This window comes from Alosa alosa, chromosome 24 (genome assembly GCF_017589495.1).
Source record: "Alosa alosa isolate M-15738 ecotype Scorff River chromosome 24, AALO_Geno_1.1, whole genome shotgun sequence".
NCBI lineage: Eukaryota > Metazoa > Chordata > Actinopteri > Clupeiformes > Clupeidae > Alosa > Alosa alosa.
The window spans coordinates 15,508,115-15,524,142 of NC_063212.1; the positions used below are offsets into that span (position 1 = coordinate 15,508,115).

A 16,028-nucleotide genomic window follows, 5' to 3' on the forward strand; every position below is an offset into this window, starting at 1 on the left:
TATTTTGAAAAATAAAGAAATAAATGTATTTGATATTTTGTTTTGGGGGGTCAACAAACCCTCATCAAAGAGGAAGAGAGAGGATGGACACCCTTCACTGAGAATGAGGTCAGTGCAATTTGTTGATGGAGGGCTGAGGGGAAGGACAGAGAGAGAGAGAGAGAGAGAGAGAGAGAGGGTGGAGATCATTAGGTCAAGATAGTGTGACTGTGTGTACACAAGTAGCAGTGTAAACAGGAGATGCATGGTGCGATTAGGAAATGAAGGAAAAGGGTGCAACTCAAATAAACACTGAAAAGACACACACAGAAACACACACACACACACACGAGAAAATACCCTGGGACAGATGGGCCGCTCATAGAATCTTAAAGACTGCAAGTAGTATTGCAAGGGCTCACTTGCACTGATTCCCATCCACACTGGCAACCAGAGAGGCAGCTGACTGTGCTGGAGGGACAGGACACTACAGCTGCTGCTGAGTACCCAGCCAGGAGACAAATATCAATGACAAGCATGAATGGAGCTGTATTTAAATCGCTCAGCTTTCAGATAGAAAGTTAGCATCCGTGATCAGTGTAATGGAATTTTTGCTGAGCCATCACCTTTGTGACTGAGAAACAGGTGAGTCAATCTGTTGACAAGGTTATTCGAGAGAGAAAAAAACTGCTCTGGGAAGATAACCAACGATTCCTGGAGGCACTGCTAATTTGAGAGTAATTTATATTGAGACAAATTGCCGATACAGATTATGAAGAAGAAGCAAGAGTCCAAAAGAGGATTATGGTATTTAATGGAGTTGTTCACAGGAGACCTTACACACAAATACATAGATTGTGATTAGCCAGCTTTGGACATTAGAAGGCTCTGCACTGCACAAATCCCAAGTGTTCCAGAGAAGATTTAAGATGGATTCTTAATTTCTACATTTGTCAGAACTTGTATGGACCAAACTGGACCCTTTCTGTGATTTGCTTTGGATATTTCTTTAGATATTTATATAGATATTTATATTTCTTTAGATATCTATGAGCAAGGTCCCATAGATTGCACCTTAGAACCTACCAGAAGTAATCTACACATTTGAAAATAATTATTAATTGAATGCATAAATAATAATAAAAAAAGAAATGAAGCATTCTGATATTCTCGGACCCGACCAATCCTGGCCATGCTTCATAACTCCCACACCCCCCCTTCGCCTCAACACCCTGGACTTCTCCGACCTGTGGGACGATGAGGACCTCGAGCCGGACACCCACGACGACGACGCCATCTTCACCTCCTCGGGCTTGGACAGTGTTACCTTCACACCCCCTGTGCCACCCCCTGCCCCCCCTCTGCCACCCTCCGCCCCTCCTCTCCCACCCTCCTCTCCTGGCCCCTCAGGTGGGGGCAGTGGCGCTGGCAGCCGTACCCTGAAGCTCCACTGGAGGGAACTGCAGAGCCTGCCGCCCGTGCCCCAGGTGTGCCGCTTCGGCAGCCAGACCATCTGGGCGGGGCTGGAGCCTGTGCGTCTGGACACCAACCGGCTGGAGTACCTGTTCGAGAGCAAGAGCAGTGCGGCGAGTGGTGCCCTCCGCAGTCTGGTGATGGGAAGACAGGTGAGGTCAGGGTTCAGCAGAGGTGGGCATCAGTATCATGCAACATGGCGTTAACATAGGGGGTGATGATACTCAAAGAAAAGCATATTCTTAGCATTTTTGGGGCCAGAACATAATAAACAGAATATTGGTCAGGTTAATGCAGAACTGACCTATATTTGGTTACAGTTATTCCCTGCTATTTATATTATGTTCTACAGTTAGATACAGTTAAAATAAGTATTCATCTGTGATTGAAAGAGTGGCCATCCATGAGTGGGGATATCGCTTTTTATTATCATTTAAAGCAGAGAGTGATGATGTTCAGTGTTGAGCGTCTTCTCAAAGGAGAATGAGATAAAGTATTATTTCTTGACAAAATGCCTACTAACTATATACTAACATAATTTGACTTAATAATTTGACATTATTTCACTCCTCTCTAATACTGAGATTATTTAATAACGATAAACCTCATAAGGTGTAAAAACAGAGTCTCTGGAGCCACACAATCCATAATAATAGGTAGCATCTCTTCACATATATGTCTCTTGCTCTCTCGTTCTTTCTCTTTACTTCTTTCTTTCTTTCTCTTTTCTACTTTTTTCTCCTCCACCTCAGAAGCAGCCTTGTGTGTCGGTGTTGGGGGTGAAGAGGAGTAACATCATCACCATCGCTCTGAGCAGCTTGCCCCCACCCCACCTGCTCCCTCCGGCCATCTATAGCATGGACTGCTCTGTGCTCGATCGAGAGGATGTGCAGGTGTGTCCCCCAGACAAATATTCAATCATTAACAATGATCAACATGATCTTCTCTCAGCATCAAAGAACACACAATCTAACCTATTTATCTCTCGGCAGAGGCTCCAGGCTCTGGTTCCCACGGACGAGGAGCTGAAACTGATCAAGGAGGCCAAAGCCCAGAGCCCCCGCTGCCCCCTGGCCTCGGCTGAGCACTGCCTACAGACTCTGGGGGGCATCCAGCACTTGAGCTCCAGGCTTCAGCTTTGGGCCTTTGCTCTGGACTATGACACACTGGAGAGGGTAGGCCTGCATCAAAGACATGGGGAGAGATGAAGGGAATAGTCGGAAAGCAGGATAAATTGAGTGAACAAGAGTGTGGTTAAAAGCTTAAAAGCTGGAGTTGCACAGTTTTGAAAACGAACGTTAAGGGTTGTTTTAGGACATGTTTGAGTAGCCTACAGGATGCCTGTTGGCAGCCACTTTGAGCAGTCAAAGGCGATTCAAAACGAGTCAGAAAAGTCGAGACAGGACCAATCGTCAAAATGTCAGTGTCCACCACTCTAGTACATCCAAAACAAACCAGAAAAGGGACTCAAAGTGCTAAAAACCGAAATTTTCCTTTAAGATTGGTGCATGAGATTTGCTTTGGTGTAAAGGACTGTTGTTTGGGTGTGATAAGGTTTTTCCCTGATAATGGCTATATCTGGCTGCTTTGAAGTGTGAAGTGTTTCTGTGAATGTTTTGTTTGGTTTGGCAGTTTTAATTGCTTAACTGAAGTCTTGCTTATAGGAAATTGCAGAGCCTCTCTTTCATCTCAAGCATGCCATGGAACAGCTGGCAACCAGTCAAACTTTCCGATGTATCCTGGCAACTGTGCTGGCAATAGGCAACTTTTTAAATGGCTGCAAGGTGAGAGCCAACCTTTCTACCTCTTTCTTTTTGTCTCTGTTAAACAGACACACACACACACACACAAACATACACACACAAACACCACTTTTTTCTTCCTCTCTAGGCAACACTAAAAGTCAAATTTCTGTGCCTGTGTCTGTGACCTCTACAGGCTCGTGGTTTTGAGCTGAGTTACCTGGGCAAACTCTCCCAGGTGAGGGACACCCACGGCCGACAGCCACTCTTATATCACGTGTGTACGCTCCTGCTGGAGGTTTACCCACAATGCTCTGACCTCTACTCGGACATCACTGCTGTCACCAGGGCCAGTAAGGTGAGTGCTGCATAAGCTAAACTAGAGCATGTACTGTAGGGCAGTAATCAGCGTTTGGTCAACACACAGAACTGTTCTGGGGTGCGTTTCCCAATACCATAGTTGCTAACCTGCAACTTAGTTGGTTGGCAATGGGAAATTGTATTGCAACCAACAAAGTTGGCAACTTAGTTGACAACTATGGTTTTGGGAAACGCACCCCTGGTTGTGTATAACAGACAGGCTACACCAAGCACGTAACTGAAGCATGCCGTGCACAGAATGTAAAAATAGATTTAGAAGACTGGTCGTTTTCGTGTGTTCACGTCGCTATCACGTCTGGTGTAGCCAGTTGCATAGTGGAAGCTAATTGTTGCAGCACAAGCTCCTTGGACAGAAAGCTTCAGTTATGTGCCTAGTGTAGCCTTTCTGTAAGAGTCATCCTGAAAAGAGACTAAAAGAGAAGAGAATATAGTGTACATAGTAATTTTCTGTTGTTGCTAAAATACAAATATGTATACACTTAGACATATCTGAAGGTAATGGTGTCATTAACTTGACAATACATTACACTGGTAAAATACTGAGCACTGATCTTCTGTACTTAAAGCTTTTCACACAGTTTGGGAATTGTTTCTTCGTCCAATCTGATCCTTGGCATCTGTTCTCAGACTGCTCCCAAGGGGTCTGGCTAAGTTAATAGCATTGACTGTATAAAAAAGGCTAATAGGCTGACCTTTCACCACCCAAGAGACTGACTCTGGAACAGATGTCAGAGCCCCGATCAGCCGTATCTCTGAGTCCAATCTGGGACAAATCTGTTCCAGGGCCTGCTACTATTTGTATAGTTCTATTGATCTGTGTATACAGTACAGTGAATTCTGTGGCCACTCTGTCAGACTGTGCTCTGATAATCCTAAATGTTATCCCATGTCGGTCCGACATGGTCAGATGTTAATCTCATTGTGTTCATGTTTTCTTTCATTGTATCGTTTCTCTCTCTCTCTCTGTTATTATCCCTCTGCCTCCCTCTTACTTCCATCTCTGTGTGTCCTCCAATCTCCCTCAACCCACTTTATTTCTCCTTGTGTTATGTCACTCCTCTCTCTCTCATCACTTGTTCATTTCTCATCTCTCACCTTTCTCACATAAACACATGTGCATGACTCCACTGTCTCCTCAAAGTCCTGCTGTTCTACCTTTCTTTCTTCTTATCATTTTGAAGCACATGGTGTCTATGCTTGTCATATAAAATATTCACATAAACTCTCTCTCTCTTTCTCTCTCTCTATTAGTGTGATTACTCTCAAGTCCAGTCAAACCTTGCCCAGCTCGAAGCCCACTGCAAAGCATCATGGGAACAGTTGCGGCTGCTGGAGAAGGATGGGGACCAGCGGAGGAGCAAAGGCAGTCGGAGCAGAGGGTCGAACCAGTCCGGTGACCCCGGGACAGAAGGGTCCCTCCGTCAGAGGCTACCCAAGTTTCTGAAGGAGTGCGAGGAAAGACAGAAGGTGCTTAGAGCCGTCCATCGACGAGTCATCAACAGGTATAGCCCTTAGTCTTTGGTTATTTTATTTAGTTTGATCTCTTTTTACCTATCTGCATTGTATGTTTTTAGTATTTTTATGATTTTCTTTATAACTTGTCCTAAGACTTTTAATGATCCTTTTAAATCTATTTTACTATTTTACTGTATTTGACCTATTTTAAGCTATTTCACTTTGTATTCATTTTTGTTTGACTGCTCTGTTTTTATGTGTCCACTGTAAAGCACATTGAATTGCCTGAAGTTGCACGAAATGCGCTATACAAATAAACTTGCCTTGCCTTGGTCAGTCCAAATGCACACTACCACAAGAACAGTCGAAGAACCCACAGGGATCCAGATTAAAATCCGACCCAGAGTCATTTCCCGATCCCAACCCATCTCTCTCTCCCTCTCTCATTCACACCCTGGGATTCTCCACTGTTCTATTTACATAAAGGCAAGAAGCTAAAATAAATAAAAATGGATACTACAGAGCATTATGGACTCTGTGGGATGACTTTCAAAAAGTTCATTCAAGAGACTCATCTTGAGAAGGCTCAGGGTTGTCCAGAAACTTTTGTTACATGTGTGAAATATCTAGAGCAGGGGTTCCCAAACACACATAAGCCATTAACTGATGATGTCTGTGTGTCATAACAGACCAATGCTGTGTTGACAAAAACACATACACACACCAACAAACAAACACTAAAACCCTCTATCCAATTAATCTAACTGAATTAATGTTGCAGATTTCATGCTTTCCTGCTCTTCCTGGGCTACTCTCGTGCTATGGTGAGAGAGACCAGAGCGGAGGCCTTCTGTAAAACCGTGAGTGACTTTGCCCTGGAGTACAGGGCAACACACAATGCCATCCTGCAGCAGAGAGAGAGGGAGAAAGAGAAAGAAGGAGACAAGGAACGGGAAAAGAGAGGAGACAGTCTCACCCCTCAGCCCAAGCCAAAACAGCAGCCTCGGACACCATCTCCGGTAGAGTATCCATTAGACCAAATATACAGGAGACACAATTAAGGGGAAATGTTGCATACAAAGAGGAAAAGGCCACTGCCGTCAAATCCATGATATAACTAATATGACTCTTATCTATAGGAAAGCCTTGAACAACGCAAACTAGAGGAGTTACTGAGGACTCCTGAGTCATCTGTTAGACGGGACCTCATGATGCCCAGACACCGCAGTAGAACACCAGACAAAAGAGGTTCGGACTAACACACACTCACAAATGCACTCACACATGCACACACACACACACATATGTGGGCAGGCGCGAACACACACACACGCACGCACACACACACACATACACACACACACACAGACACACACCTCTCAATGGTCAATCTGATGTCATTGAGTATTATGAATGCATGTCTTCACTCATGAGAATGCCACCACAGGCTTAAAGTTTACAAAGATTTGCTGATTCATTACTCTACAACATTTTTACGACAACTTTTAACCAATAAACTCCCAACACCAATGGTTTTATGGAAATAGACAAACAATGATTTTAATTGATCAATTGAGCCAAGCTCAATAAAGTCTTTTTACTTACAAATATCCTCTTGAGTGCCTCAGACTCACTACTAAATTTGACATCGAGTTGGATCTCTAAGCTGATGAGCACCAAAGGAGTACTAATTTCTCTACACCCAAGCAGCACTCCTGGTGAAACTCGTTTGTAAAATTATTTATATATTTTGAATTATTTATTATTCATTTCTTCTAAACTTGTTTCCCATGTTTGTCTTGCAGGTTTACACCTGCGGAAGCTAAAATTGTGATGCCAGCTATTCTACAACACTGACAAAGCCTGTTTGGAAAATCTTTGCTCCTCTGTTAAATGCCAGTCGTTATTTCATGCCTTAATGTAGTCTTCTTGAAGTGAATGTGAAAATACATAGCTTACTGAATACCATTTCATTTGAATGGCATGCACTAATAAGTAATAAACGTTTGTATTCTGAGCATTTCTGTACAGTACATTTCTCATGTGTGTGATATGTGGTTTGATGTTAACATGGTATGCTACTTTGGTCTGTCAAAAACATGCTCAGATGCTATTTGACAAGGCCATTTACAACCCTATAATTAGGTTGGGGAATAAAATGTATTTTTATAGATACCTGTTGCCCCCTAATGCTTATCTGGCACCCACATGAATACTAAAGTGAGCTTTACTCTGATTGGCTGCCTTGTAGCAAGGGCCACAATAGTCAATAGTCCCTTATCTCACTGAGCCTGCTGGCTGAGGGGAGAAATGATTATGGGGTTCAAGTTTGTTCCTGCTTCATTGGCACCAGGGCTCAGAACTGGGAAGAGCTTCCCAGAGAACATTTGTTCAGTGAAGGAGAAAAGTTCTGAATTTATTTCGACATCTGGAAACTGGCAATTGAACCCACAACTTTTCAGGGTACTTCATGCTAGTCCAGCACCTTAACCACTACGCTACCACTGCTCCGGAGCAAAAAAGGGGCTAATATGGCATTGTATACTGTATGATGTGTGCCGCTGTATGCATTGCAAGTCAATGGGTAGTGCCAGAAATCCACATAGCTCCTTTAAATGAGGAGTGTCAACTGTTAATGGATTATCATTCAGAATTAACCTTCAATGACAGAGAAAAGACTAGGGATTGGGGACGGGACTGGTGACAGGGGCAATTGAAGACAATACATCCATCTACAAAGAGAGGCTAAAAGTTAAGTGTAACAGAAACATTTATCACAGCATGACCTCAAGGTTCCTTCTGGATTTATAATGAGCGTTACCCTGACCATTTAGTAATACTTTGTAAATGGTTTGTTAACGCCTTATTATAAAGCGTTAGCATTTTTTTGCACTGGAAACAAAAAATTAGCAAATAGAGGAAATAGGAACTATCAGTTTAAAGAGGCAACTTGGCTTTTTATCAAATCCAATTGCATGGCTAGACCTAACTACTATTTACCTAAAGCTACACTATGCAGGTTTATTTGTTGGGTCGCCGTCCTTGGACGTCCCATGGCTGGTTTTCTTGGTAGAGACTCGCTACGTCTATGCTGTATAGCTATGCTAGGTGAACGATTTGCCTATTGCCTATTATTTGCTCTCCAGGATCACCCCCAGCGAAGAGAAGAGCTCATCAAAGTGGGCATGCTCCTCCTTTTTGCTTGTCTATTGGTGGAAAAGGAAATATGGGGTATGGCAGCTTAAAGAGCACACTCATGTAGCCATTGATGTTTACCATCAAATTGGCTTCGTAAAGGATATATTAAGGTGAATATTAAATAATATAATTATAATACCTTCAAAATGTCACAGTAAAAATGTGCAGGTAACTTCGATATGGTAAAAACTTACTGTTCAGAATGAACTTGATGATTTCTCTTTTAATAGATTTTTCCAGCTCATTCAGGTAGGGGTCTGTGTGTAAGGGGGTGTCCTTAACTCTCACATCAGTTGTTGTGATGTCTGGGGTCTGGCACAAGGACAGATCAGCCTAAGAGAAAAGAGTTGAAGTGTACTTGTGACTGTCAAACCAATGGGGATGATCATTAAATGGTCATGTCCATATAATGTACAGTTAGAAAAATACGAAAATGTTTGAGGTCATGTTCATAATATTGTGTGATTGGTTGATTACATAATTATCACAACAAAGGTATGTATATGTTTGTGTATGTGTATATACCTTCAGTTGATGGGGGTGGTTGTGTGTGTATGTGTGTGTGTGCGTGTGTTTGCAGTAGGTGGTGGTTGTGTGTGTGTGTGTGTGCGTGCGGCGGGCATTCACACCTGCAACAGATGGAAGTGGTCATGTGTGTGTATGAGCTCCTCCAGCTGTGTGTATCTCCTCTGAAGTGTGTCGATCTCCTGTTGGAGTTGTCTGCTGAGCTTCGTTGCCTGTGTCTCCATGGTGCGCTGCTCGGCCTCTAGCGCCCCCTGCAGATCACAGCGGCTGCTCTCCAGGATCACCCCCAGCGAAGAGAAGAACTCATCAAAGTGGGCATGCTCCTCCTTTTTGCTTGTCTATTGGTGGAAAAGGAAATATGGGGTATGGCAGCTTAGAGAGCACACTCATGTAGCCATTCAAATCACCACTGTTACTAAGCTGGTCGTCAAACCATTGCACAACTACAAACAATTTAGATCTCAGTAGCCAGCCTGTTGAAAGAGGCAAAACATGAAACGAATCACTTCAATTCTAGCCTTCAATGCATGAGTTTGTGCACAAATGTTAGTGTGTCACAGTGTGCAGTAGGCAATCTGACCCTTGGGCAAATTATCTGTAGCAAGCTGGCATTGTAATAACGTGCACACATTTTATGGGTGCAGACTCAGAACTTTATGATTGCACCTTGTACAACACTGCCAACTACAGGTGGGTCTCAATTTTTGTTTTGTTTTAGCTTACGACCCATGAAAATCGAAAATCAGTTTCTCAAAATATTAGAATAAATATGTTATAATACAGACATGTCGGTTTCCTGAGCCTTTAATCTCTTAGTCTGGTTCAGGAAACACAACCACAATCATGGAAAAGACCGCAGACTTGATAGTTGTCCAGAAGGCACTCATTTGTCACCCTCCACAAAGAGGGTAAGCCATAGAAGGTCATTGCTGAAAGGGCAGGGTGTTCACAGAGTGCTGTATCAAAGCATATTTGTGGAAAGTTGACTGGAAGGAAAAAGTGTGGTAGGAAACGGTGTGCAAGCAACAAGGAGGACCGCAACCTGAGAGAATTGTCAAGCAAAGCCAATTCAAAATCTTTGGGAAACTTCACAAGGAATGAACTGAGGGTGGAGTCTGCATCAAGAGCCACCACGCACAGATGTGTCCAGGAAATGGCTACATGTGCCACATTCCTTGTGTCAAGCCACTCCTGAATCAGAGACAAGTTTACAGTGTCTTACCTGGGCTAAGGAGAGACAGAACTGGACCGTATTTATATTATATGTATTTATATCAGGGATGGGCAACTTTGATGATAGAGAGGGCCACAACATTTTCTTGTCGCTGTCAGAGGGCCAGATGTGATCACACACGTCCACCACTGGGATATCAGGAATCAGGAGTATTAAGAATATATACAGTAGCTTATGTCTGCACGGTTTATTAAACCAACATGCATTAATTTAATATTCTCTATACTCAAATGCATTTTTAATATTGCTTCTATTCACCAATGAACTTGAATTAAACAAAAAAATATTACACATTCACAATAAACCTTTTTCCCACTGCAATGGGTAATAGTGACTCTTGTAAAAAGGCTCTAGTGTTAGTGTATCTTAACCAGGGTTCCCACTCTAAGTCAAATGTAAAATTCCATGACTTCCCTGAGAAAAATCCTGAATTTCCATGACCAATCCGGAAATTAAAAAATGGGTATTGAAAAAAACAGGTAGGGGTAACTACAACCACAAGTAGTAGGCCTAATGGGAAAAAGGCCTACTGTAATAACTCAATAAACACCAACGCTGCGTGAAAATAGGCCTTCTGTATTATATTAGGCCTAATGTATTTTGGCAAGACAATTTTAAACTTCTACACCAAAATTCCCTGATATTCCATGACTTTGCCCCCAAAAGATATAATTCCCTGACCTTCCATGTCTGGAATAGACTTTATTAAAATGCTGATGGTATTTTTGAAATTCCATGACCGTGGTAACCCTGTTAGGCCTACTTTGAGGTCGGCTACGACAGCGGCTCTGGCTGCTCCGATGTAGCCTACTTTTTAGTTATCTTTGTGCATGGTGTTGTAGTGGTGACTTAAGTTCACGGCTGATTTCGTTTCTAAGCATAGCCTACTAAACACAAAGTTGACTTTAAATTCTGTGTTAAGATCAGCTGTTTCCCACCTTGCTGAACCTTTCCCGTCTATGATTCTGAGTTTACTTTATAAACCGCTCTCTGTATCTCTTCCTCGCTTGCTGGCTGTAGTAAGGAGCTCGACTCCGCTGGATTTTTTAAAGTGCCTCTATCGGTGGACCGTAAGGATCCTGTTAAGATGTGGTAAAAACACGTGAAACAAACATTTTAATGACATTTCAAAATCGGTGTTTTTTGGTGTGCAATATCATCTGCTGGTATTGGTCCACTGTATTTTCATCAATGTAGCCTTCTACCAGGACATTTTACAGCACTTCAGGGTTCCATCTAATTGCTAATTTCCCTTTCCAGCAGGACTCGACACCTGCCCACAGTGCCAAAACTGCTAGTAGGCCTAACTGGTTTGCTTACCATGGTACTGTGCTTGATTGGCCAGACAACTCGTCTGACCTGAAACACATAGAGAATCTATGGTTTATTGTCAAGAGGAAATGAGAGACAAATGAATTTCCCCTTGGGCATCAATAAAGTATCTATCTATCTATCTATCTATATATCTATCTATCTAAAACAATGCAAATGACCTTAAAGGTTGTATCAGCGATTGCAGGCCCAAACATAAATGATCACATTCATCTAATCTTTCCTAACAATCCGCTAGCTGCTCGCCCCATAAGCAGGCCATCACAAAAACGCGTCTCTGTAGGCAGCCTAACAAACAAATGCTATCAACAAGTGTTGCCAACCACTCAAAGGCTAAATAAAGTATTCCAACCAATAAAATACAAGATGCGCGTTCAGGACAGTTGTGCAAAATCAGTCTGAACAAGCATTGAGTGTATAAATTAACTACTTTAGATTAGTCAGATTAGTTCATTTATTTTCAAAAAGTAGACATTTCTGTATTATAACCTCTTTATTCTAATATTTTGAGATACTGATTTTTGGTTTTCATGAGCTGTAAGCTGTAATCATCAAGATTAAAACAAAAAAAAAATTAGGAGGAAAAAATGAACTTTTACACAATATTCTATCATTTATTTTTCAGACCCACTTGTACCCCAAATGACACCAGCTAGCATGCAAGCAAGTTTCTCACCAACTGCCTTGTCCAAATTCTTTGTGTGTGTGTAAACATACCTGGCCATTAAAGTGTGATTCTGATTGTATACAGAAACAAAGTGAAATGAAAACATAAACTGATATTGAGGTCAATGAATATGTAGCAGGATAAGTATGCTTCCCATGTTAACACTTTCAACAACATTTTGATTTGAAAAACAAGCAGTTTAGATCGATGTGTGTGCTTATTCCATTTTGCTATTGCTGGTTATAGTGTTCTAACTTACCACTTGAGCGTTTTTTTTCATCGTTTTTGTCCCTTCTAAGGATTTTGAACTATAGCAGATCTAAATCCTGACCTTTTGAATCCACCTTTTTGCCAATACACCTCTCACCTTCCTATCTTTGCCCTCCTCTTCCAGTGGAACCATGTTGTGGTTCTTGTGGTCTCCCTCGGTGCAGAACTCACCATACCTGTCAACATTTCCAAAAAACGGGATTTTTTTTTTTCGTAAATAGTGTTTATACCGGATCTATGTTTGCATATTTAATACGTTTCATACACGTGTTTCAACACTGCATTTTGGACGTTGCTTTTACCTTACCATTACCTTACACATGCCAGTTATGTATCCATCAGTTGCCTGCCTGCAGCCTAGGTCTACTTCAAAACTCCAAAGTTGCTTGCTGTCAGATTTGGTTCCGAGGGAACAAGTTCAGTGTATCAACAACACTCAATAACAGTTTATGTGATGTGTTAATCAATTAAATTCCCATATTTCACAACAGCTAGTTCTGGAGTAGGCCATTCAACTAGCCCGATTGCTTACGACGAGACTCGACGAGGCAGTTGGCACCTGCTTCCTTATTTGGGTTTTGGGTTGCCAGGTTTTAGCCTATGACAAAACGGTTGAAATTGAAACTAAGTGATCGTGTATGTGTAGGGTGTATTTCATACACAATCTGGCAACCTGAATGGATCAATGATTTTAAAATGAAGTTTGATGGCCATGCAAATTACGGGAGTTTTCCGGGAGAAATAACATTCCGAATAATATTCCGAAGCCTCCCCTGCCCATCCCCACTGCACATATCACACGCCACCTCTCCAGGCAGGGCCACACCAGAGTTAGGACCTCTCATCGTCTTAAATTCATCAACTAGATCCCTCATCGTGGTGTTAAAATTGACTTGTGGTCTTCTCTGTAGTAGAGCTGAACTGGAGTGCATCACTTCACTATCAGACAAAAGGACCCTGAACAAACTGATCAACATCTTGGACAATGAGTGTCACCCACTCCACAGGACTATTGTTAAGCAGAAGAGCCTGATCAGCTGGAGACTTCGCTCACTGCCTTGCACAACGGACAGACTGAGAAAGTCATTTGTCCCCAGGGCCATTGAACTGTTCAATGCCTCACTTAAGGGAAGAGGAGAGATAGACTTCTCTGCATAGTCTGTCTGCCTCTTCACCCCCTCCATGTTTGGTACTGTCTGTCCACTAGCCACTTGTACCACTGTCTTTATGCATCACTGTTTGAGTGCTATATTAGCACATTATACAACAATTGGGTTCTATGGAACTATTTATTTGTTTCTGATTGGCCGAGAGACGTTCCATGAGTTGGAATATCGCTGGACATTTCAACTCAGACTCAGCACAGCTAATAATAAATCACTCCGCGATACAATGCGAAGATTTGACACCCAGCTCTCCACTATTTCAAGCAATGGGTTACTCCTTAGCAAACCATAACAAAACAGTGCTTCACCACATCTGTGGATTAAGCCACACAGTCAACTCAATGTATGTAAGATAAACGAGGATGCTAATTGTTCTCAGCATTGTGTATAATATGATTGTCACTTGGAGGAGACTTGTAGATAACTAACGTTATCTACTCGTGATTGTGGGATTGGTCATGGATATTCCCACGGCTGTTGTTGCCTGCGCCACTCGGCCTCCGGCCTCGTGGCTACGGCCGAACAACACCCGTGGGAATATCCATGACCAACCCCACTCTCACTCGTGCTATATTGCTTAATTAGCACATATGCATAACCCCCCCCCTCCATGCCACAGCCGAACTGTGGCCACACTTATACATTTTCTTAAATAGTTAAATATATAGATATATAGACTTTACTTTACTTCTGCATTGTTGCACTGTTGGACTTACTCATTTGCACTATCACCATGACCACTATCACCATTGCACTACCACCATGACACTCATTCACACAGAGCACCTTACCATACCTTACTATGCACAGAAAATCACAGGCTCAGTCCCTGCCTCAGTCATTGCAAGCGCCTCTGATTGATTAATCACCACTATGTGGATACTGTTTTTAGAATTGATTTAGATTGTGTTAGTTAGTATAATTTGTATTTTTGTTATTTGTATTTTAGTATATTTTTAGAATTGATTTAGAAGTGTTAGTTAGTATAATTTGTATTTTAGTATATTTTTATATATTGTATTAAGTGTTAGTTAGTATAATTTGTATTTTAGTATATTTAGTATATTCTTTATCTTCTACTGTCCTTATTGCTTAGTTGTGTTTTTATATTATATACTTTAATTACTCTTTCTGCTGTTAAAGAATGTGTTTGTGTTATTTGCTGCTGAGACCTTGAATTTCCCCTGGGGATCAATAAAGTATCTATCTATCTATCTATCTATCTATCTATCTAAATGTCCTCTGGCAGAGGGAGCACTGGCACACTGCTGTACTGTCCCAGTACTGGGCTACACATGTCTGACAGAAGGTATGCCCACAAGAGATGGTCACAAGGTTAAGAAACACATCCAGACAGATAGAACACTGGAGCTGCTCCTCACTCATCAGACGCCATGCCATAGCTGGAATGAGAAACAATTTTATAACGATAACCAAACAAGAACAGCGACATTCAGTCAGTGACTTTGTTACACACGTCCAAATTCTTGCCAAATTCATACAGTTTATAATGGATGAAAAGCAATAATAGAGGAATGATTGATTTTTATATTTCTACCCCTGCTGTACTGTCCCAGTACTGGGCTACACATGTCTGACAGAAGGTATGCCCACAAGAGATGGTCACAAGGTTAAGAAACACATCCAGACAGATAGAACACTGGAGCTGCTCCTCACTCATCAGACGCCATGCCATAGCTGGAATGTGAAACAATTTTACACACACACACACACTCATTAAACAAACTTGTACTTCTTCTGTGGAGATTAGCCTACAACAGCAGACTATTGTGTTGAGTCCTGCCAAAGGAGCTTGGGATTCTGTAAGACTGTATGAGTTCCTTTTACAGGAACTTGCTCCTAGATTTCTTCTCACCTGTTTTAAGCTCCTCCCCAGCAGGGTACAAGGCATTCCTCAGATGCAGTCAGCAAAGAAGGGGAAGAGGAAATGAGAGAAACATGAATAGAATAATCTGTAAATAAACTGGTGTATCTATAACTGGAAGCCCTGTATCAAAAAGAGATAATCACGGAAGTGCATAACTGAAATTCACCCTTACCTGAACATTCGGTTTATTTCCACCAGTTATGTCACCACCACCACAAGGATAATTTCTCAAATCTCTTTCCTTTTTCTCACAAGAAATAAATCATCTTATTTTTTGGTATCTCCTGTGTTTTTTGTGTGGCCCAATACTCCATTGTTTTTCCTAAGCTCCCTATTCACCCCTTTCATGTGACGTCACGTTTTGTTCGCGGCACAGCAAAATAGCCTAGTGGACGGCAAGAACACGAATCAAATCAATGGGTTGTAATGGGACATATTGCATAGCTAGGAGATTATAGTGAGATTTAACCGTAGTAATGCCCTTCCACGACTGTTGGCTTATTGTTTGGAATACAACAACATCCCATGTTCTTGCATAGATATATTTTGGTTTGTTTTCTTTGGAGTGTTTCGGGAGTATTTCAACCACAATTGCATGCTTATCTCCTCAGTGTATGAAGCACAGCAGCGGTTGCTATAGCAACCATAGACTCTGAACATGACGGCAGGTAGCACTTAGGCAAAGTCTTTGCCAAGATCTGAATGTAAACAGATAATA

At 41.9% G+C, this 16,028-nt stretch overlaps 2 protein-coding genes across 3 annotated transcripts in view; one reads left to right on the forward strand and one right to left on the reverse strand.

The window, feature by feature from the left end:
* Positions 1 to 16,028, reverse strand: part of LOC125289084 (basement membrane-specific heparan sulfate proteoglycan core protein-like) — a 947,802-nt gene that overhangs the window by 795,477 nt on the left and 136,297 nt on the right. The gene's annotated exons all lie outside the window — the stretch shown is intronic.
* Positions 70 to 7,048, forward strand: si:ch211-63p21.2 (FH1/FH2 domain-containing protein 1). Of its 2 annotated transcripts, none has more exons than XM_048235960.1 (9): positions 70 to 1,604; positions 2,208 to 2,345; positions 2,445 to 2,627; positions 3,117 to 3,236; positions 3,391 to 3,552; positions 4,827 to 5,077; positions 5,812 to 6,049; positions 6,170 to 6,278; positions 6,836 to 7,048. In XM_048235960.1, exons 1-9 carry the CDS (start codon positions 1,131 to 1,133, stop codon positions 6,862 to 6,864), a joined length of 1,704 nt encoding a protein of 567 aa, XP_048091917.1. In that variant the 5' UTR covers positions 70 to 1,130; the 3' UTR covers positions 6,865 to 7,048. The 2 variants fall into 2 exon arrangements, with proteins under 2 accessions (XP_048091917.1, XP_048091916.1); XM_048235959.1 differs by having other exon boundaries at positions 71 to 1,604; positions 2,205 to 2,345.